Source organism: Pan paniscus, chromosome 17 (genome assembly GCF_029289425.2).
Source record: "Pan paniscus chromosome 17, NHGRI_mPanPan1-v2.0_pri, whole genome shotgun sequence".
Taxonomy (NCBI): domain Eukaryota; kingdom Metazoa; phylum Chordata; class Mammalia; order Primates; family Hominidae; genus Pan; species Pan paniscus.
Window position 1 is genome coordinate 31,866,483 of NC_073266.2, and position 23,507 is coordinate 31,889,989.

Here is a 23,507-nt window from a genome sequence, read left to right on the forward strand (position 1 = left end):
ATTCTTCATGGCTTGAAATCTGCTTTTTTTCTTCTATCAGGGATGCAACCTACTCATAGAAATGTTTTGAGAATCTCTAATGCATGTATATTTATTTATAAGCTATAAATATATATTACTCTCTGAATATATTGTGTATATTTAAAAATATACACAAAAATGGAACTTTAAAAGTTGTTAGGCCTGGCATGGTGGCTCATGCCTGTAATCCCAGCATTTTGGGAGGCCAAGGTGGATGGATCACTTGAGGTCAGGAGTTCGAGACCAGCCTGGCCAACATGGTGAAACCCCATCTCTACAAAAAATACAAAAATTAGCCGGTGTGGTGTCAGGCACCTGTAATCCCAGCTACTTGGGAGGCTGAGTCAGGAGAATTGCTTGAACCTGGGAGGCAGGGGTTGCAGTGAGCCAAGATCATGCCACTGCACTCCATCCTGGGAGATAGAACAAGAACCATCTCAAAAAAAAAAAAGTTGTTAAATAAAATTTATGAAAGGTCACTGCTATGGTTTGAATGTGTCCCCTATATTTCATGTGTAGGAAACTTATTCCCCAATGTGGTTGTATTGAAACATGGGGTCAGTTGCAGTGGTTCATGCTTATAATCTCAGCACTTTGGGAAGCTGAGGCAGGAGGATTGCTTGAGTCCAGGAGTTTGAGACTAGCCTGGGCAATGTGGCAAGACCTTATCTCTACAAAAAAAAAAAAAAGAAAAAAAAAAAAAAAGAAACATGGGGCATTTAAGTGGTGATTGTATCACGAGAGCTCTTCCTTCAAGAAGGGATTAATTGATTCATGGATTAATGGGTTATCACAGGAAGAGACGTGGTGGCTTTATAAGAAGGGGAAGGGAGATCTGAGCCAGCACATCACCATGCTCAGCTCCATGTCATGTGATACCCTGCATCACCTGGGGATTTCGCAAAGAGACCTTACCAGGAAGAAGACTGTCACTAGATGTGGCCTCTTGACCTTGGACTTCTCAGCCTCCATAACTGTAGGAAGTTAAGTTCCTTTTTTTACATAAATTATCCAGTTTTGGGTACTGTGTTATAAGCAACAGAAAACAGCCTAATACAGCCATCGATTTGGACTGAGCTCCTGCATTAGACCCCAACAAACTAGTCCAAAATGGACTCACTCATTTCATGATGGAGTCCCCTCTGCTTTAACTTATTCAAGAAACGTAACCTGATGTTAACCATTCCGCTTTTTGTACTTGCTGTTTCCTTGTTTCTGTTCAAACTACCTTACAAAAAATGACTGCTGTGCCACACCCAGCAGAGTGCCTGCCTATTCTGTAGACCGAATGCTGCCCAGTTCATGAATCACTGATAAAAGCCAATTTGATCTTTAAAACTCAGTTTGCTGAAATTTTGTTCTTTGGTAAAGTATTAAAGTAACCATAAATAGAAGTTCTAATATTTTCTTTCTTGCATACCTGCTAGGATCTGGGCAGCTGACTTTGCAGGCCACTGAGTAGGACAGTGATCCCAGAGTTGACGGATGACTGAGGTGATGTGGTCCAAGCTGGCAGACTGAGAGCAGGCAACAGTGCTCTTGAGACCTGGTTTGTGATTGGCTGCATCCAAATTCATTCTGAGTCATTTTCGGCCATCTCAACTCCCGCTAAGCTCAATGGTGTCATGCATCCAAATGACTAACAGTTGAGCTAATAATCAATCTATCTAATGGTGCGTGCCTCAGAATTGTTTCAACAAAATGAAAAAATTTCAGGGAATATGACAGTATTCAACTCTGCCTGCTAGAAACATACAGTTCTCCCTCTTTTTCTAAGATACATTGTAAAAATAGACCACTAGAACATGGGAGGTTTATTACCAGAAACTGCAAAACACACAATAAAACAAATATCCTGATGACATTGTAGCACGGATAAAGATTGTGAACTTTCAGAAATTTATTCATTTTAGATAAAACATTTACAGAGACCTATTTTGTTTTCCTTAACATTATTTTAAAAATCATTAAAAGGGTTTGGTTCTTTAACAACAACAAAAAACATGCAGAGCTTTGCTAGTAAAATGTTGAGTTTGTTTGTAGTTGGTTAGAAAAAAATACTATCCCAGATCTCTATTATCTTTATTATCTCTAAAATCATCATTGATCTCTAGGAGATGACAGCAGGCCAATGCTCAGAAAGAAGCCTCGCTTCATGGAGAAATGTGGGGAAAACTGCTTGCTCCAGGGGAAGGATCAAAGGAAGACATTCATATGTCCTCTCGTTTGTTCGCCAGGTTTCTGTGGAATCCCTAAAATGTGTTAGGCATTTAGGGCGCAGAGCTGAGAGAGATGCTGTTCTTAATAAGTTCTCAATGGACTTACAGGCTAGTGGGAGAGAGAAGTAAACTAGCAATTACCTGGGAGAAGACCTCGCCCGCAGGAACGCACAGGGGGCAGTGACGGCCCAGCAGAGCAGCACGGAGCAGATCGCAGCATTTGGAAGGCCCTCCGTCTTGCTGGCTCGGTTGAATTCTAAGGAATATGATAAAGTTATGAAAAAGAGAAATTAATAAACATTGACTTAGCAAGTACTGTGCATCACATACTCTGCTACAAATATAATGAATATAGTTTCATGATAGGAATATACTGATATTAGGGCAGACCTGAGATGCAGACTTCCGGAGTTCATACCCAGCTGCGCATTTAATTTTTTTTTTTTTTTTTTTGAGACAGAATCTCACTCTGTTGCCCAACCTGGAGTGCAGTGGCATGATCTTGGCTCACTGCAACCTCTGTCTCTTGGGTTCAAGCGATTCTCTTGCGTCAGCCTCCCAAGTAGCTGGGATTACAGGCACCTGCCGCCACACCTGGCTAATTTTGTATTTTTAGTAGAGACAGGGTTTCACCATGTTGGTCAGGCTGGTCTCGAACTCCTGACCTCAGGTGATCCACCCGCCTCACCCTCCCAAAGTGTGGGGATTACAGGCATGAGCCACCGCACCCGACCCACATTTACTACTAATAGCTGGGTGTAGTTGGGTAAGTTAGCTCACTTCTCTAAATGTCAATTTTGCCATGTGTTGAATGGGATAATAACAGTATCCCATTTAGAGGTAAATAAGATAGCTATGAGGAAGGAACTAGACAATCTATGAGCAGCACTTAGGACTATGCCTAACATGGTAGATATTAGCTATTACATATCTGTCAATCTAGTAACTCATGAGGTAGCTATTACTATTATTGTTGTTGTTCTCTCATTTCAAAGACCAGGAAACCGAGGCCTAGGGAGCATTAGTAACTTGCAATGCTACTACTATGGAGTGGAATCCAGGCTGCCTGGGAACTTCCAGGCAGAGGCACTGGCCTAGGAAAGGGAACAGAAACACACATTGATTTAGGGATGAAGGTAATAGGGGATGCTTCAAAAGGAAGGATTACCTTGATTATTTGAAGAACAGAAGGCTGAATGTCAAAAAGTAGTAAATCAGAAATATTTTTCCCTACGTGCATGTTAATAATAAGTTGTGTGAATAGATGATCTGCATGAATAGATGAGAAGCAATTATCCTGGAATTTTAGAACTATAGATAGGTTTCAGTATTTTCCACAATTCAACAATCAGAAGGAGAGAGAGAGAGAGAGTGAGAGAGGAGAGGCTTAAGAATCAGATCACAAAACAAAACAAACCAACAGCTGTGTAGCGGAGAGCGGCCTAAATAAGTTTGCAATAGGTCAGCATAAAAAGCTAGTACACAGTATATGCTGAGGTATATCCATTTGTTTTTACTGTTGGTTCCATATTTTGTTGACATTTGACATTTAATTGTAAAGAGTGTACTACCTATTACTTTGCTTTGTCATACCAAAACATTTTTCTTCTTGATTAATACAATTTTGGTTCCCGGAATGTCTTCCTGTCCGGTCCTAAAGCTCAAGTTTCTACACTTCTATGCCACACCCTAAGTTACAGTTCCAGCTCAGGACTGGTGATGGTGACCAGGAAGGTTACATGATCCAACAACACCGAGCACTAGTGACCCCTTTTCCTAGCTGCCACCAACAGGGTGAGCCTATCCACCCAGGTGCCTCTGAAAGGAGCCTTGCTCCCTCTGCAAGGCTGCTCCCATTCTGCTGGGTGACTTCGCACTGTAGACAGCCTCTTGCTTACTCTTTCAAGCTTACTCTTAGGTAATTTATTAAAGGAAAAAAAAGAGAAAAGTATCTGAAACACTAATATTACTAGTTTTCTGTTTGAATCATAGAAACAACAACAAGGAATCATTACTTCCTTTCATGTATTTACTAACTCACATTTCCTACTAAGATTTAAGAGTGAGAAACATCAAGGTTTGACTAACAATGCTGAAGTTCGTCATCTGTGTGGCTCACGACCATCTTTTTTTTTTTTTTTTCCTGACAAAGCAGGCGTTGGGCATTGTTTTGATCCCATTAATGACCACCCAAGATAAGGAACTTTTCCATACAACTGGGATGCATTCCTTCTTCACTCAAGGGATTTTTAAATCCCAGAGAGGCTTTGAAAACAAATGCGTAGCTTCTAGGGATCCCAAGGTATAGCCACTAATGAATTATAAATAAATAGAAATTCTCTCTATAATTTTTACTATACAGATAAAATAGAATGGGTCTTTCTTGGACCTGTAATTGCAACAGCTCAGGTTTTGCCAGTGGTGTCTCTCAGATTTTGAAGGCGTTCAGCTAAAGTTTACTACATCATAAGAAATGCATGCATCATTTATTTCTATGAATGTTGTAAATGCCATCACTAAACACGACAATTAGTTGAGCAGAAACTGCATGCAAGCTGACTGAAAGATAAGCTAATGAATAACTTTTCTCTTCAAATTGAGAACACATTTATGTGGCTTAAGATCTGAAAAAAATAAATAAAATGTAAGATCATCTAAAATACTTTTGGTCAAACTGGAGCTCAAATGACCCTCAGTAGAAATAAACGTGTGCAAAAAATACCTCTGGGTACCCAATGTCTCACTGTGGTTTTTCTATGTTTGCCTCTCAGGGAGAAAGCATTGGTTAGTATGTAGTGTTCTCATATTCCCTGGTGTGTAGTATACCCTGGTGTGTAGTACACACAGTGGTATGTAGTCACTGAGTTAAAACCTTTGGGAAAGTCACGAGAAGACTAGAGAGACTGTCAATGACTTTGAACATTGCCTCTATAGCGTCTATAGCAACCAGAACAAATCTCCCGGTTGCAGGTAGTGCTGCGTCCGCTCCTTGTTCCCTCCCTCTCTTTCCCCTCCACCATCCAGTGCACAGGCAGTGCTGTGTGCTCAAGAGCAACTAAGCATTTGCTCAGTGGCTTGTACTTTCCTTAAATTTTCTTAAATAAAGGAAGTAAAAATTAGCTTGCTGCACCTAAAGCTCCAGCTGAGGTTCAATTTGTCCAGCTTCACATGCAATAATACCAACCTGGAGTGTAAGATTGCTGAGAGATTCTAAAGGAGAGATGCTTTAAACTCTTTGGGGAGCAAGAGAGACCTAAGTAAGAAAACAACCAAATATAGACTAGGCGCAGTGGCTCACGCCTGTAAACCCAGCACTTTGGGAGGCCGAGATGGGCAAATCACCTGAGGTCAGGAGTTCGAGACCAGCCTGGCCAACATGGGGAAACCCTGTCTCTACTAAAATTACAAAATTAGCCAGGCGTGGTGGCACAAGCCTGTAGTCCCAACTACTTGGGAGACTGAGGCAGGAGAATCAGTTAAACCCGGGAAGTGAAGGTTGTAGTGAGCCGAGATCACACCATTGCACTCCAGCCTGGGAAACAAGAGCAAAATTCTTGTCTCAAAAGAACTATTTATACAGTGTCTGCTCAATAAGCACTTTAAATGCATTATTTTATATGATTCCCATAGCCTCCCTTCAGGTGATATTACCACCTATCTTGGGCAGCAGGCCAGTGACGAAAGCTAAATCTGCACAGGACTGAGTCTGGGGTGTAACGATGTGAGCCTTCCAGCTGTCGTCTCTTTTCACATGGGTCATCCCTGGCATGAGCTTGTCTCTCCAATTCCTTCATTTTGTTTGTTCCTCCAGTGTAGCTTCATCTCTACCTTCACTTTATTTATTTTATTTATTTATTTATTTATTTTTTATTTATTTATTGAGATGAGTTTTGCTCTTGTTACCCAGGCTGGAGTGCAATGGCGCAGTCTTGGCTCACTGCAACCTCTGCCTTCTGGGTTCAAGAGATTCTCCTGCCTCAACCTAGCTGGGATTACAGGCACCCGCCACCATGCCCGGCTAATTTTTGTATTTTTAGTAGAGACGGGGTTTCACCATGTTGACCAGGCTGGTCTCAAACTCCTGACCTCAAGTGACCTGCCCTCCTCGGCTTCCCAGAGTGCCAAGATTACAGACATGAGCCACTGTATCCGGCCTCTACCTTCATTTTAACCATCTTTTGAGCCACTTTAACTCTCTGAGAATGCACATACATAGGTAACTCGTGGGCCAGACATGATAAAAATGGCGAGACAGCTACTGTCTAGGGAGAAAGATGATGGGATGTGGAGAGAGAAAGGTGTTACATAGGACACCCTAATGAATAGCGAATCTGGCTTTTTGCACAGAATTCAAGACTTGAATTTGCTTTAGTCTTTAGAAGTTTGGGGGCTCATGTATGTGTTTGCAAGGTAACATTTACATTCTCCGTAGACGTATGCTACACAAATGTTACCTAAGAGTTAATGCTGTCCAGAGCATCCCTGAAAGCACAGCCTGATTCCAACCCTGAAGGAAGGCACTTATTTGGTAAAGGAGGGATTGGCATGAGGGGCAGAGAGAGTGGAAGAAGAAAGGAAGGGAAGATGATACAAGATGCCTCTGGGGCTCGACCCTTGCACTTTCTGAGGAGCTTCTTGAGATGTGCTGAAGGACATGGGGTGCATGGTCCTGTAGGTGTGAACTTTCCTACACTGCCTGGCAGGTTTCCTTAGGCATCCATAGTGAACCCTACGGCAGGAAGCCAGAAGCACAGGGAGTGGCCTGCAGCAAGGGGCCGGCAGGTGCCACCTGCTCAAAGCTGGTCAGTGCCTGTAGGAAGCCAGTCACTTCAACAGTGGCCACAGTGGGAATGACAGAGGGCCCAGAGGACTAGCAGGGGCACAGGGGGTGGCCAATAGGGGAGGAGGGTCTGCTGTCACAGCATAAGAATAAAAGTGTAATGCAGGGGAGCAGAGAGAGTTTAAGCCTAAAAGCTTAAACTCATTGATCTTTTTGTTTTCCCTACAATAAATTCCTCTGAAAAACCTTCACATCCATAAAATACTCACAATGTTCTTAAGAGTTTATTGTGAAACACAAAAGACCAAGATTTCATGAATATCGGGGGGCATGTGGTAGTCTCCAGCATTCCTTCCATCCCTCACCCATTGTGTAGGATGTGGATTGTAGGAAACTGATCTCATCCTCCACTCCACAGGTGGAGCCCTGACTATTTTAACTCAATCAAGGTCATCCCAGCCTCCTTTTCACAAAATTAATTTAAGGAATTCAGGTTGAAGCCAATCAGTACCTGTTATTCCCATGGTATATGGATTAGTACTAGAGGTTCCAGAAACCTCTTCCCCAGGATGTTGTGTAGATGGATATAAGGCCTGGGAGGACCATACTTACTTTTATCCCCTTGAGTGAAGCCAGCCTAGGACAACACCCACTAAACAGAAAATTGAGAGACAGTCCCTGGATAGAGCCAAACTTGAAGCCATCCCATCCTGGACTTCCAGCTGTGCAGATACCATTTCTTATCGTTTAAGCAATGGTGAATCAGATTTGCAGCCTAAAGTATCTTAACTGACATTTCAACAGTCTTTGCCTCCCCAGCTTTTAATCAATGATTTAATTTCATGGAACATTTCAATTCCAGAGAAGGAAAAGTTGTCCCTTTCTTAGGCTGGGGCAGAATTCTTCCTTTGGGTTCACATATTGACTTGTTTGCAGATTGCGTTGGTTTGAGGTCAAGATGGAACTGTTTAGTGTTAGCCCTTCCAGAACTCTTTCAAATTGTCATTTTTTTTCCTACTGAAAGAGTTTGACCAACTAAGTTGCAATTTGCCTTGAAACTATATGTCACCCATAACCTGTACTGTTAGACTGTGTTGATGGAAAAGATTTCAAGGCATTTTCCAAGGAAGAAAAAAAATGCCCGGAACTCAATATTATTTTTTTTTAAGCCTCACTTATGTAATACAGTGTATACTCAATTGTTTCCTATTAAGGTAATTCCCATCACATTAATATTTCATATCCCAAGGATTTAGTTTGTTGGCCTTATTTTTTAGTAGCTACCTAGAGAAGTTCTCCTTAATTTATGGGGGGCTCTCAGGAATGCCTCCTTAGTGGAAAGAAGACCAACTTTATAGGCAGGTCCCTGGGGAGAGGCACAGCTTTCTCTATTGCAGAGGATTGTGTTGTAGAAGCTGTTCCTGTGTCATCGTGTCCCTGAGTGTGACTCATTCCTCACAGCCTTTGCAGCAAATCCATTAGAAGCCGAGCAAGGGACCATTTCTGTGTGACAGATACTAGGACAATGAAGCTGGTTCATGCTAAATGTCTATGGCAAGAGACATTCCAAATCTGTCAAATGTTTAGGCAAGATTGTCCACCCTTCCTGCAACTGCAGATTAGGCTTAATGGAATATGACATTTGACTTCACATCTCTGTATGATTATCTTTCAGGTAATTCAAGGTACCTTCAGTTCTTGACTCAGAAAAGCTACTGCGTCAGGAGCTAACAAATGTCAGCTTACTGAAATTCACAAAAGGGGGTTCTAAATATTCACTTTCCATCAATTCATATTCAGTACTATTCAAATTTAAATCAATTTGTTCTAAGAGTTTAGAACTCTTTCAAGTTGTAGTTTCTGGATCTAATTCTCTTATGGACTGCTGCATGTATAAATTTTTACTCTCACAAATACATATTCTATTATTTTCAAAGATACTACATTTAATGCAAGTGTATGAGGCACCAAAGCTCTCCCATGTAGTCAAAACTTATAATTTCACTTTTTCCAGGGACTTGGAAAAAAAGGGGTAGTTTAGTATTGATCTAGCCATATAACAGAGATTCTAAAAGTTTAATTTTCATGGACTTAGTGACATTATTATGCCAAAATAACCTAAGCAATAATTCATAAGGGTTTTTTGAGGTGCCCAACAAACAAAGTTTTAAAGAACATCTTATCCTGCCCATCCCTGGGACACAGGGGAGCCAGCACTGGGTTCGAGTCAGAATTCTGGGTCCCAACGTGGGACCCCTGGTCATAGGTCACAGGGCAAGTGAGTCCTCTTCTCTGAACCTTGGTTTCTTTTTGGAGACAATAATACCCTGAAGATGGTTGAAGGAATTAAATGAGGTAACAGTAGATGCTAATTTCCTTTCTCATTTTTCATCCCTTAGAAACACTTCAAGAGAAAGAAAATTGAAGTTTCTGATTTCAAGATTTCTTAAGTCTTCATACCATGCCTTACATGATGTTCTCCTGACAACTTCTGACTATAAACAGAGGATTACCGCAGAATCATAAGCAAACACGGGGACAGATTGATTTTGAGATATTTTCTAAGACAGACAGTTGACTGCAGAAACATGCAGACTGGAGCTTGTGTTTTGCAAACAAGCATGCTAGAGACTAAACAGGACATGAAAGGTTTGCCTTTCTTGGTCTAAAACACATTTCTTTTAAAGATTTACCATCATAAAGACTTCTTTTTGAAAAGCTTTGTTGAAAACCAGCTTGTAAATTTAAAAATGCTCAGGAAAAAATTGTTTGTCGATGCAAAAGTTCAGCCAGGTTGCTTGGAATGATGACCAGACATGTCGCTAGAATTCTCTCTTCTATTTTCTTTCCTCTATTTAGGCTCTGGCTCATGCCTTGGTTTTGGATGACATGAGCTTCACCTTGCGGGGTTTTGGAGGGTTTTATCTGGAAAATACATGACATAGGCATGTCAGAAGAATTCAGATCTTCCTTCTTACGTAAAAGGGGTTAAAATACTCTTAATTAATCATCTATCAGGGCATTGGGCTGTCAGTACAGACTACAAATTTTTTTTTTTTTTTGAGATGGAGTCTCGTTCTGTCACCCAGCCTGGAGTGCAGTGGCACGATCTTGGCTCACTGCAAACTCTGCCTCCTGGGTTCAAGCAATTCTCCCACCTTAGTCTCCCGAGCAGCCGGGATTACAGGTGTGCACCACCACGTCCAGCTAATTTTTGTCTTTTTAGTAGAAATGGGGTTTCACCCTGTTGGCCAGGTTGGTCTCGAACTCCTGACCTCAGGTGATCCACCCACCTCAGCCTCCCCAAATACTGGGATTACAGGCATGAGCCACCATGTCCGACCAACAATGTTTTAAGTAGTTAAGACTGCAGCATTTGGAACCAGGGGCAAATGTTTGAGTGGTCTTGAGCAAGTTACCTAAACTCTCAACAAAGTGGAGACTATACTATTATTACCTGATTCACCCAGCTGTTATGAAGACTAAGCAAAGAAAGGTACGTGAAGTGCCTAACCCACATTGTCCAGAATATGCAAAGGCCTCAACACATGGATGAAAATATTGCCTGTCTGTCTGGGTGCCTTGGTTGGATTTATTAGTCAGGCTTGCATTACAGCTATAGAAAACTCCAAGCAGAGTTATTGATTGCTCTTGTAGTCAACACCCCATACCAACAAATACTTTGGAAACTTGTTGGAGAAATACTCTTTCTGGTAGTTCTGGACTATGCTCAGGGATCACTTGGGAGTTCTAGAAGCTGGGAAGAATCTCTCAAAGCTAAAAGATCAACAACAATACAGGGAAACACGGAGACGAATGGATGTGAGATTCTTCCATGTGGGCGAAACAAGACAGTCATGACTAATGCTAGATTTACTCTTCCTTGGCTGAGAGCATGGTGTTTATTCAAAGTTGAATCTAGAGTGAAAGAGAATATACATGTATGCAAAACATCACAAGGGAGAGTTTTCTTAAAGACAGTGGCTCCTCATCTCAAATTCATTAGCATATACATGCCCACACAAGAACACAAAAGAACTTTCTGCCCCAACCAATTACAAATATTAAAAAGGAGAAATGAAAACAGATTTTCTGTCTTACCAAAATATTATTCTTATTACTTTCATTTCCTAGGTTATGGGTGTTAATAAATGCTAAAAGCATTTCTAAATCTAGAAATCCATCCCACAAGATGTTTTTCTAGAGTTCACAAAAATCACACAGTTATGTTAATTTGCGAGTAGGGAAACTATGAACAACAGAGGTAGAGTTAATATGAGTAGAGAAAGGGTCTAACACCAAGTGGCACAAATGCAATTAAATCCTGGTTCACGTGACCCCCCCAATTCACAACTTTACTTTTATCAACATCCCACCATTCAGGAAACTTTTAGCGCACTAAATTCCTTTATTTTGTGAAAAAAATTATCATGTGAAATGACTGCTATATAGGACAGTCAATTAAATTTGAGTGTCAAAAACTGACTTTCTTTAAACACAGCAAAACCCTCCAAAGGTAAGCAATCTAAAAGTATTTTTTTCTTGATCAGTAAGTCTAAACTCTGCTATTAACACCATCTATCAGGTTCTCATGATGACATTGCAAGCAATGCCAGAACTAGAGCCCAGGTGGCTATGACTCAACAACTGGGTATCACTGGCAGAAAGAAAGAAATCTGAGGTTTCAAAATGGAATGAGAAAGGAAATGAAGGCCACTTTCCCCTTAATCCACAATGAATGAAGTATTGATACTGGGACTCACCTGGTGCAAGAATGAAGAAACAGCTGGATTTTATTTGTTCCTTTTGCCTGCTCCTTAGAACAATGGAACCTGCACTAACCAGCTTCACAAAGAGCTTTGATTGATGGCAGCTTTTCAGATATCTCTGTGGCTTAGTCTTATCTTGTTTGGTATCTCTATTGTTTCTGAACTGTAAACACCAAAGGAAGGACCCATTCAAAATGCAAGTACTAGGCTTATTCACACGACTCAAGATATTCTTTTCCAAAGTTCAGTAATAGAATGTGTCGTAAAGACATCAAAATCTGGTAGACTTGATTTTAAAATTTGATTCATGACTGTCTTGACTGTCTTGTTTCGCCCACGTGGAAGAAGCCCATACTCATTCTCCTCTGTGTTTTCCTACATTGTTTTCAATTGTTTAGCTTTGGGGATTCTGCCCAGCTTTTAAGACCCCCAAGTGATCCCTGAGCATAGCCCAGAACTGCCAGAAAGAGTGGCTTCTGAAGTATTTGTCAGTAAGGGGTGTTGACTAGAAGAGCAATCAGGTAGGTATCAAAAAACTGCTTGGAATTTTCTGTAGCTGCAATGCAAGCCTGACTTGAGTAAATCTATCTGAGGTATCCAGACAGACAGGCAATATTTCCATCCATGCAGAGTCATAGACTGACATACATTGTGAGGTCTTTTCATATTCCAGCCATTGCATTAGGTACTTCATGTACATTTGCTTGCTTAGGAGAACTTCGAAATCTTAGGTCTCATTAAGAGTCTTTGATCATTTACCCACATGCATGCATACTCACACACAAACACACACAAAAAGCACTGGACTGGACTGCCTTTGAGTTGAATGCTGATCTTCAGATAACCCCTCGTCTGCATTTTTACCACCCAGATTTCAACTGGTTAAACTTTGTGTCTGTTTCACCTGCTAGAAAATTATTGAGCAATAATGATTTTAGATAACAATTTTAAAAGAATCTGTATATCTCTAATTCCAAAAATTTAAAAACTATTCATACCCATGGGGAAGATATTTCCCTTACAATTATGTATTCTTTGTAACGTCACCCTTGTAGAACAAAATTCCTTTCTCTTTTTTTTTGAGACAGGGTCTTGCTCTGTCACCCAGGATGGAATGCAGTGGAGTGATCTCAGCTCACTGCAACCTTTGTCTCCTGGGTTCAAGTGATTCTCATGCCTCAGCCTCCAAAGTAGCTGGGATTACAGGATCATGCCACCACACATGGCTAATTTTTGTATTTTTAGTAGAGAGAGATTTTCACCATGTTGGCCAGGCTGATCTCAAACTCCTGGCCTCAAGCGACATCCCGCCTCGGCTTCCCAAAGTGTGGGGATTGCAGGTGTGAGCCACCATGCCCAGCCCAAAATTTCTTTGTAGTGTCACCTTAAATATCTCTATGGATGAAACAGAAACTTGCTCAATCTGTTACCTCATTTTTGGTCTGAAGTCTTGAATAATAAGATACCAGGTTTATGAAGCAATATATGAGTTGTTTGGAACACAATGAAACTCTGTTTATTGTATGCAACTTCAGATAAGCTAAATAAGGATTTAAACTAACACTCCTTTTTGTTTGTATATTTGCTATCGCTAGGACTTCCTTTTTCAATTTAAAGATTGTGTCTTATGTGGGAGATCCATTCTAACCAAGCAAAATGTCTAGCAGACTACAAAGGATTTAGCTTGTCTTGTTTGTTTACATAACTGAGTTGAGTATTGGACTATTAAATCTTGCATAACATTATTTTGATTAAAAGTAACTGGTTCAACTTGTTGCATGATAAGAATGAAACTTGTAAATATAATGCATTTATTCATGAGAAATGTTCATGTTTCATGTAAAACTTTCTTTTAAAAAATAAAACTTTAAAATATCTTAGTGCTGCTTTTACCTTAATATAATGAAGGAATAGTCTCCCCTGCAGCAGAGGTTGAAAATTAAACTACTCCCAGCATAAAAAAAGTCTGATTTGTTTATCAAATGGGACAAAGCTTATAACTGCAGGAGCTGGAGAGGTCTTATTTCCACACTTAGTTTCCAATCAGAAACAACCAATAACTATGCTATCCTAGCACTTTGGGAGGCCAAGGCTGGTGGATCACTTGAAGTCAGGAGTTTGAGACCACCCTGGCCAACATGGTGAAACCCCGTCTCTAGTAAAAATGCAAAAATTAGCCGGGCGTGGTGGCGCACGCCTGTAATCACAGCTGCTTGGGAGGCTGAGGCATGAAAATCCCTTGAACCTGGGAGGTGGAATTTGCAGTGATCCCAGATCGTAGCACTGCACTCCAGCCTGGGCAATAGAGTGAGACTCTGTCTCAAAAAAAAAAAAAAAAGCTGATGACATCATTTAACAAAAGGTTGGGTTCCTTAACGTTACTGACATCACATCAGCCTGGTACTGACCTACTGGCCCTGTATCTTATCCTTGCTCTTACTGGTCTATTCTTGTTAATTCCAAAGTGAGGAAGTTGTTTCAGTGTATTCATTACCACTTTTCCCCTCCAAATCTATACTTCAGAGGTTGTGCAAAGCTCCAAATTTTCCATTCCAACAAATCTTACGGTCTTTTTGCCTCCCTCTGTAGGAAAGGAGGTTATTCTATTTTTCCTGGACACATTAAATGGTGTGACTTGTTTCCCACTGTTCCATTTACACAATCTATGAAACATTCAAAGTATCTGTATCTCAAGTGAAAACAGAAATTCAATTGTACCAAAATTTCCATCAGGGCATTTTATAAGTTAAAGATTTTTCTATCACTTTTTACTTACTAGTATAATAGTGTGTTAGAAAAAGCAATTCGGTGAATATACTACAAAATTATCAAAATTTTAGTGCTTAAAAAACATAATTTCTTTAATGTAACTATCAGAATTTGAGGTAACTATATTATTTTGTCAAGCTTATAGGTAATATTTGAATGGCCTATTTAAGCCTATGGATACCAAAAAATGGTGACTAAAAGCACACAAAATCTTGGGAAGCACTTTTTTCATATGACCTTTTGTTGCATATCATGATTTATAAGAGAACTGTCTTTGGTCACTTCCCTGGGAAATATTCTCTAAGATTTGTGCACTGAGATTACACACTGGAAATTTCTTTCGGAGGCCCCTCTAAGTCAGTGCTGTGAGCGAAGGGAGTACATTTTAGCAGAGGAAGGAGCTGAACTGTGATGTCTGCACAGACGCACACAAAACGAGGCAGAAAACTGAACCTCTCCCAAAGGAAGCTCTGGAGCTAACATCAGAACTGTCCTGCTTTGAAGCAAGGGCAGAAAATTCTGCACTCCCTCACTTCCCCCAACCCACCCACAGCCGCAGACTCGTAGAAGGAGGCCATCCTTGGGCAAGGTAGCCTAAGATAATTCACGGAGAAGGACTCAGATGAGAATCTTTGACTGCCAATGCTTCCAGAAGCTGGGAAATGAGTGTCCCAGCTGTGAAGGTAACATCTGGATGGAGCACCCCAGTATCCACTCTAACATTCAAAGGAAAACAAACTGGGTAGACAAGTGGTTTGGTTCATAAGCCCAGGGGATTCACTGCTCTGCATTAAATCCTTCTCTGCCTTCCTTCTGGGAACCACGAAATTGTCTCCATAAAGTCCATCAGCTATTTTAGCCACTTTTTTTTTTTGAGACAGAGTCTCACTCTGTTGCCCAGGCTGGCGTGCAGTGGCGCCATCTTGGCTCCCTGCAGCCTCTGCCTTCTGGGTTCAAGTGATACTCCTGCCTCAGCCTCCCAAATAGCTGGGATTCCAAGTGCGCACCACCATGCCGGGCTAATATTTGCATTTTTCAGTAGAGACAGGGTTTCACCACGTTGGCCAGGCTGGTCTCAAACTCCTGACCTCAAGTGATCCGCCCACCTCGGCCTCCCAAAGTGCTGGTATTACAGGTGTAAGCAACCGCGCTTGGCCTATTTTAGCCCCTTTTCTAATCTAGCCCCTCCTACTGTCATGAAATAGAACAAATGCAAACTAAGTTAGCAGGCCACATCCCAGGGAGGCTGGTAGAAGACATGAGACTACTGGGAGAGAGACAAAAGGATGGTTTATTTTTCACAGCTATACAGTAGCTGGGACTTCTGCACTTCTGTTGGTTCCCCACTCCCCAGTTCCCACAGGACAATGCAAAGAGGGCCAGAAGACACGTGCAGACACAGCAGTCATGATGTGGTAGAGGAAACTTGAAGGTAGGGAACTCGGACTTTTTAAACTAGGCACTAAGCATGCCTGCCCTTTGCTTCAGAGACAGTGCCATCTCTATCTTCCAAGACTATTTGCTATATAAGCATTCTTGAAGATATAGCCCGGAACATAGACGGCTAGTGCCTCTTTTAGCAAAATGGAGATATTTAGAAACACAAGAGACCCATGAAGAATTTCCACCAGCAGCTTCCGCCTCATCAGCTGCCACAGAGAGAGAGAGAGCTGTACACCGTAGTGAGTTTAGTGAGCGCATGCCCTAAGGCCAGCTGCTCGAATTTCAGTACTGGTTCTATTACTCCTAGGAATGTGACTTGAGGCAAGTTCCTTAACCTCTGTAAGCCTTAGCTTACTCATCTGTGAAATGGAAATAGTAATAGTACCTATGGCCTATGGGTAGTGTAATCATACACCGAGATAAGCCACATGAAATGGCTGGCATGTGGTAATCAGGTGCCGAGTAAATGGTAATCCTGTTATTACAGTAGACTGGACACAGACCAACTGCCTGGTTATTTTCCCCAAGCAGTAACAGAAATAGGAAAAAAGGTGTTTGAAGGTTTTAGCTAACAGAGAAGTGGCTGACCGCTCATAAGACTCTCTGCAGGCCCTCCTTCACCTTGCGTGTGTGTTTAAGTTCCTGCCCCTGCACTCCACAACCATGCATGTTCACTCAGGTTTGGCCTCAGTAAGGCAGACAGCTGTTTGCGTTTCACATACTGTGACTCGAGTAGTTCCATAAGCCTCGGTGACCTGAAGTGTTCCTCTGGCAGCCAGCGGTAAATCTCTTGCTCAATCTCCTTTTAACTCCTCAAACTTAGAAGCCAAGCTGACATAATCCTTATCTGTGGGCTCAGCCCCACCGCAGCGGCCTGAGCTAATCCTACTCTTGCAAAGAAGAAACACAAAGATCTCTGGGTTTTTTTTTTTTTTTTTTGACAGGGTCTCACTCTGTTGCCCAGGCTAGAATGCAGTTGCACAGTCATGGCTTACTGCAGCCTCAAACTCCTGGGCTCAAGCAGTCCTCCCACCTCAGCCTCCTGAGTAGCTGGGACTACAGGCATGTGCCACCACACCCAGCTAATTTTAAAATTTTTTGTAGAGACAGAGTCTGGCTATGTTTCTCAGGCTCATCTTGAACTCCTGGCCTCAGGTAATCCTCCAGCTTCGGTCTCCCAAAATGCTAGGATTTACAAGCGTAAGTCACCACACCTGGCCTACTCATCAGTTTTAAGTGCCAAGTTTTTTCTCACTGAGGGAGCATATTATCCTGTGGTAGCTGCCAGGGCCTGGAATTACATTTTAAGCCCAATTTGAATTGAATGGAAATGAGACCTAATCTCCCGCTCCAAGGCAGTCGCTTAAGGAACGTATTTTAAAGAGGAGACACTTTTCTTTCAACATCATCACTTTCTCCAAACATGACAAAATCACATATCAAAACGAAATCTCGAGTTCAAGTTGTCTGTGGAGCTTTGTTGTGTTGTAGCAGGGATATAGTAAATCTCACAGGCTTTGACAGGTGGTTAGGTAGTAAGATATCTTTCAGAAGGGATTTAGTTATTCCTTTTCTGTGAAGTCTGGTCTCTAAAATTTTTGCTACAAATACTCTGTCTCTCAGTTTTATAATGACATAAACGTATATCAGAAAATATCTAAAGCAGGCTGGGCATGGTGGCTTATGCCTGTAATCCCAGCACTTTGGAAGGTCAAGGCGGGCGGATCACCTGAGGTCAGGGGTTTGAGATCTGCCTGGTCAACATGGTGAAACACCGTCTCTACTAAAAAAAAAAATAGCCAGGCATGGTGGCTAGTGCCTGTAATCCCAGCTACTTGGGAGGCTGAGGCGGAAGAATTGCTTGAACCTGGGAGGCAGAGGTTGCAATGAGCCAAGATTGCACCACTGCATTCCAGCCTAGGCAACAAGAGAGAAACTCTGTCTCAAAAAAAAAAAAAAAAAAAAAGAGTTAATAGATAAATAGATTATAGAGATTTTGCTTTTTTAAACCTCTTCATCCACTGTAATAGACTACATGGTTTGTTAAAGGGGTAAGTATTATCTTTTCATCTCAACCCACATTTCATTCCAAATATTAATGGTTATTCCTAGAATCCTCTTTTTCCCATCCCTGAAAAGCAAATATACTCATATTCTTTGTTTTGGCGAAGGTCTTTATTATAGTCATAAAGGATAATGGATTTATCTAATTCCATCGTTTTTGCTAACCAAAGTTATAAAGTTTTAATTCTACCTAGATGTTGCCAGTCAGAGTATAATGTGTCTTCAACCTAAATTATCAGAAAGTACATAAAAACTTGGCTTCATAATTCTCATGATAATTTAGGTTATTGGTTTAATCCACCAAAAATACCCTCTGAACTTACAAACTGAAGCATACTATACCTGTTTCCTTTCGTGTTTTAGGTACTATGATAAGTTACCAGTAATTTATAAAAGAATGAACAAAAAAGCCACAATCTCTTTCAAGTGCTTCTAATTATTTTCAAAATACAAATGTTAAATATTTTTTATTTTTAAGGTACTATTTAGTTTTCCTTTTGTTACTTTTCCAAATTTAAAAAAATTTTTTTTTATTTTGAGATAATTGTAGATTCACATGCAATTATAATAAATAATACAGAGGTATCTCATGTACTTTTTAACCTAGTTTCTCCCAGTGATAACATCTTGTAAAACTGTAGTACAATATCAGAGCCAGGAAATTGACACTAATATAATCCACTGATCTTATTCAGATTTCCCAGTTTTTCCTGTATTCCTTTGTGTGTATGTGTTTATTTCTATGCATAAATGTTCTATTTTTTTCTTCCATTAAGTTTTCAACCATCAGACCTCATTTGTGTTTCTGCTTCTGGAAATAGGAGATAGAGATTTTAGCTACAGCAATCAGAATCCACCCTGGAGTGTGCTGTTTTCCTGTGATAGCAAGAAAATGTTCCATTTGAAAACTGCTCCACAAAGAATCATCAGAAACTACAGAAAACAAATGATGGTGTTGGCGGCTTTTCTGTACAACTCAGTCTTTTATTTCAGAACTCTATATGCTAAAAGGGCAGGATTCTCTCTCATCTCCTCCTTCCTTTTTTTTCTATTTGTTTTTAACAGACAAAGCAAAAACAGACTTTGGAAAAATCACAACTAAAGTAAATCTATTCTTTGGAGAGTTATATGTGGATGATTAACTTAAGAGAAAACTGGTTAATGGCAAGTACTAAAAGATCTGATCTTTCTAATGAACACATCTTAAAAAACTTACAAAATGGAAGGTTGTTTATTCTTTAATGCAAACTTGAAAAACACAAGATTATAAAACGTCTTGGGGAATAAAAATAAAGAACTCATTCCCTATAAACAGTTGTAGTGCTTTCTTACATCTCAGAGAGTGTCCTCACCTCAATACAAATACACAGACAGCACACACATACACACAGACATGCACCCACATTCATACCCACACACATACACACCCACATACACATGCACGCACACACCAAGAGCTCAAATACGAAAGGCGAAATCAAACACCCCAGAGAGGGTGGTGATTCGGCCAAACTGCAGATACTGTAGCTCTTACAATAAATGGGGGGAAAAAGGATTGTTGTTGGCAAAGCATGGAGGACAGTGATTATTTTCTCAGGAAAAAAAGGTTAGATGTCATATTTTCCTCTGTTTTAACACAAATGACCGAACATTTAGAAAAACAAGATGCTTAAATCTTGTTAGGATAGAGTAATCTCATCTCATGTTAGCTTAAGAGTAAAACCCCAATTCTGCTTACCCCAGAATTTTTTCCATAAGGGCACGTCATTATCACTTGATAGACTTTTCCCACCAGGCTCTTTTCTTTCCACGCTTTCTGAAGTAGATATGCTTGAGAGGAAAAAAGGAGGGAGACATACTGAAAAAAGGAAAGGGTTGAGAGTGAAACACATAAAACTGCCCATTTGAACTGTTTGTTCATCTTTGAATAATCTGAGAATTTATGCAGCATAGTCTATGAGTATTATCTACAGAAAGCAGACCACAAGGGCGATCACAGACCTGCTCAGTGATGGAGTTTCACCAGGGATCCAGGCCGAATACCCTCTCACAGGGCCACCTCCTGATCTTTAGTTCTGTGAGCCTTTGCTGTTTCGTGCTAGAGCTTTTAGTTGAAAGTAAAATGAAAGAAGTCCTCAGACTTCATGAATTCCAGGTGTCTGGGAAGTGGGACTGGCAACATTTTTTCCTCCCACCATAAAAAAGTTCTCTAGTCGGACAAAGTATTCTGAAGCTTCTCTGTTCAGACCCGGGTGTTCTGAAACCCACTGAGAGGTTCACAGGATGGAAGCAAATGAGGTCAGTGGATTCTCTCTTTGCACTCAGAAAAGAACACCCTGCTGGGCGCTGGGTCACAAAAGGCACGCTCTGAAGTGGCTCCACGCTGCCCTAGAGCATGGGTGGCAGAGATACTGCATCAGCAAAGAAACCGTGTGAAAATCGAAATTTGTCAGCAGGAGGTCATTCCGCATTAATAATGAAACAGATAAACCTTTAAAAACCATCCGTTCCTTTTAATTCAGAAGCACATGATAGAGGCAGCAATTTATAAGCCAACCAAATTGTTTTGCAGTTAGGCAGACGTGAGGCCTTTCCTGATCGTTGCAAAGCCAAGCATAACCTGATGGTTGGTTGCCACATGGGATGTGGGAGCCAGAGGCCCCGGCTTTCCTCTGGCCCTGGAGCAAACTGGCTGGCGGATGAGATGGGCCTGTTTCTGATTAGCCCAGTTCACCTAGTTCCAAAGAGGACTGGCTCCTCCTAGATCTGGCAGCATAATTCATGAGACGCATGGATTTTGAAAAGCACCCCAGAGCAGCACTCAGAAGAAAGGTCTCCAACAGTGAAGTCTTCCTAAGGAGAAAACGGAGGAGACAAGCACCCCTTTCTCCACATACTGCACCCACTTTGGATGATTCGGCTTCTGGTCTGAAAGACGTGGATTAGTGGCTCGCCTTTGAGTTAGAAATTTCCTTAAGTCATTTGCATTCATTTACTGGGGCACTTAAGCCAAATTGATCTGACCAATACATCAAAGCTATGGCCTCCTCAGTTACAGAGACATACCAGCTGAAAATCATCAATCTCGTCAACTGTCGGGAGCCTTAGCTAGTGTTCAGAATCAGAGGCTAGGTTTACGCTTATTTCTGTCCCGCAGGCTGGACACACGCTCCCAGGATGCCAGGCCAGGAGCGGCATTCCAGGGCAGGGGCTGTTTAATGTCAGCAAGGGGTCAGGAGGGCAGGCCACTGCATTCTGACAGCTAAACCACTGGTCTCTTCTGTCTTAGGATTTTCATTCATGTTCCCGAGCAATCGCGCCTCTAGGAAACTGGCAATCTCTCTTTGAAGCTGCGGCGGGCAAATGCCTGCACACCTGCCCGTACACACACACACACACACACACACTCCTACATGTATACATATGCGTTCAGAAAACTCTCTGCTAGTCTACAGTCTTCAGAGTTAATATCTGATCATTCATTGAAGGGGCTTGCTGATCACATTCTTGTTTCCTTGAAAATGTATTAAAAATGTACATTTTTTCCACTGATTATTCTCAGATAAGCATGTGATTTGCAAAAGTACTTAATGCTACAGGAAGCTTTATAAATGCTCAAACACACTAATAAAAAATTCTGATTTCAGTCTTAAATAGAAAGTGTAGTATAGTGGTTAACTATTTAGGAACAGGAACTGGACACTCTGGGTTCAAAGCTAATTCTGCCATTTATTACAGATAGAGATGTAATTTTGGCCAGCCTGCTTGTTATCAAATTACCTTGTGCCTTGATTTTCTCATTTTTAGAAAGGGGCTAATATTAACAGTACCTACCTTATACAGCTATTATAATAAGAAGATTAAATGAGTTAATATAGACAAACAGCTTAGAACAGTGCCTGGCACATAGTAAGTAGCTAATGAATGTTGCTGTCCAGGCTATCACTATTATTATTATTGACTAATGTGCTCTACAAGCAGGCTCCTGCAGACACACTTAAGTAACAATTCACTGTTATTTATTTATTTATTTATTTATTTATTGAGGTGGAGTTTCGCTCTTGTTGCCCAGGCTGGAGTGCAATGGTGCCATCTCAACTCACTGCAACCTTGTCCTCCCGGGTTCGAATGATTCTCCTGTCTCAGCATCCTGAGTAGCTGGGATTACAGGTGCGTGCCACCGCACCCGGCTAATTTTTTTGTATTTTTAGTAGAGACGGGGTTTCGCCATGTTGGCCAGGCTGGTTTTGAACTCCTGACCTCAAATGATCCACTTACCTTGGCCTCCCGAAGTGCTGGGATTACAGGCATGAGCCAGCGTGCCGGGGTCACAATTCACTGTTTATATCATTACACTATTTTCAAACTATAATCGCATCCATTATCCTATTCAAATCCTTATCACAGCCTTCCAACGAGTGTGCTGATCATGGGATCTGCATCTACTCACTGCAGAAAATTAATCTCAGAGAGGATAACTTATTTGTTCATGGACAGAAAGCAATTTTCTGAGTCATAACCTTGGGGCCAGCCCTCTTCCAATAACACTGAATTCTTCAACACCTGAATACTCTGCTGTTAATGTAAATTATAATTTTAAATTTTATTTACTTTATAGTCTTCTGGGGTGTCTTCTTGGACTCACAAAGGCAAATTATTACTATTTTTCATGTAAACCGGAAAAAGTTCCTAGTAGAATTTGTGCATCCAGGTAGATCCATGAGTTTCAAACAGTGGGCCACCATCCTTTAGTGGATAATGAAATCAATTTAGTATATTATAACCAGAATTTTTAAAGAAAAATGAAATATGATAGAATAGAAAATAACAGAGTGCAATATTATTTTGTGAAGCTCCTGTCTGAGTTAATTTTTTCTTTGCATGTGTGTATACTAGGTTGTAATTTAAAATGTAAATCATTTTTTAAAATGTATTCTTCCACACCCACTAGGATGGCTATAATTTTTTTAAAAAACAGAAAATAACAAGTGTTGGTGAGGATGTGAAGAAACTGGAATCCTTGTACATAGGTGGTGGGGATGTAAAATGGTGTGGCTGCTGTTGAAAACAGTCTGGCAGTTCCTCAAACAGTTAAACACAGAATTATCATATGACCCTCCTGGGTATACACCCACAAGAATTAAAAACAGGCATTCAAACAAATACTTGTACATAAAAGTTCACAATAGCCAAAAGTTGGAAACAAATCAAATGTTATCAACAGGGGAATGAATACACGAATATGGTGTATCCATTCAGTGGAATAGTATTCAGCCATAATGTGGATGAACCTTGAAAACATTTTGCTGAGTGAAAGAAGCCAGACACAAAAACTCACATATTGTATGATTCCATTTATGTGAAACGTTTGGAATAGGGACATCAATAGAGACAGAAGGCAGATGAGCGGTTGTCAGGAGCTGGGGGGCTCAGGAAATGGGC

General features: G+C 40.9%; 1 protein-coding gene across 6 annotated transcripts in view; it reads right to left on the reverse strand.

The window, feature by feature from the left end:
* The window catches only part of LOC117976769 (putative uncharacterized protein encoded by LINC01387), an 80,466-nt gene that overhangs the window by 13,388 nt on the left and 43,571 nt on the right, over positions 1–23,507 (reverse strand). Inside the window, exons 1-4 of one of the 6 annotated variants that reach the window (XR_004667536.2) lie at positions 20,067–20,755; positions 19,804–19,923; positions 11,784–11,952; positions 7,284–9,945 (exon numbers count right to left, since the gene is read on the reverse strand). Coding sequence is in view for 1 of the 6 variants with exons in the window: in XM_057300425.2 (XP_057156408.1) it covers positions 2,382–2,496 (115 nt within the window). In the remaining 5 variants the exon portion in view is untranslated. Of the gene's footprint in view, positions 1–2,381; positions 2,497–7,283; positions 9,946–11,783; positions 11,953–19,803; positions 19,924–20,066; positions 20,756–23,507 lie in introns of those variants that run through there. The other 5 variants (XR_008955014.1, XR_008955015.1, XR_004667535.2 and 2 more) reach the window with 5 other exon arrangements.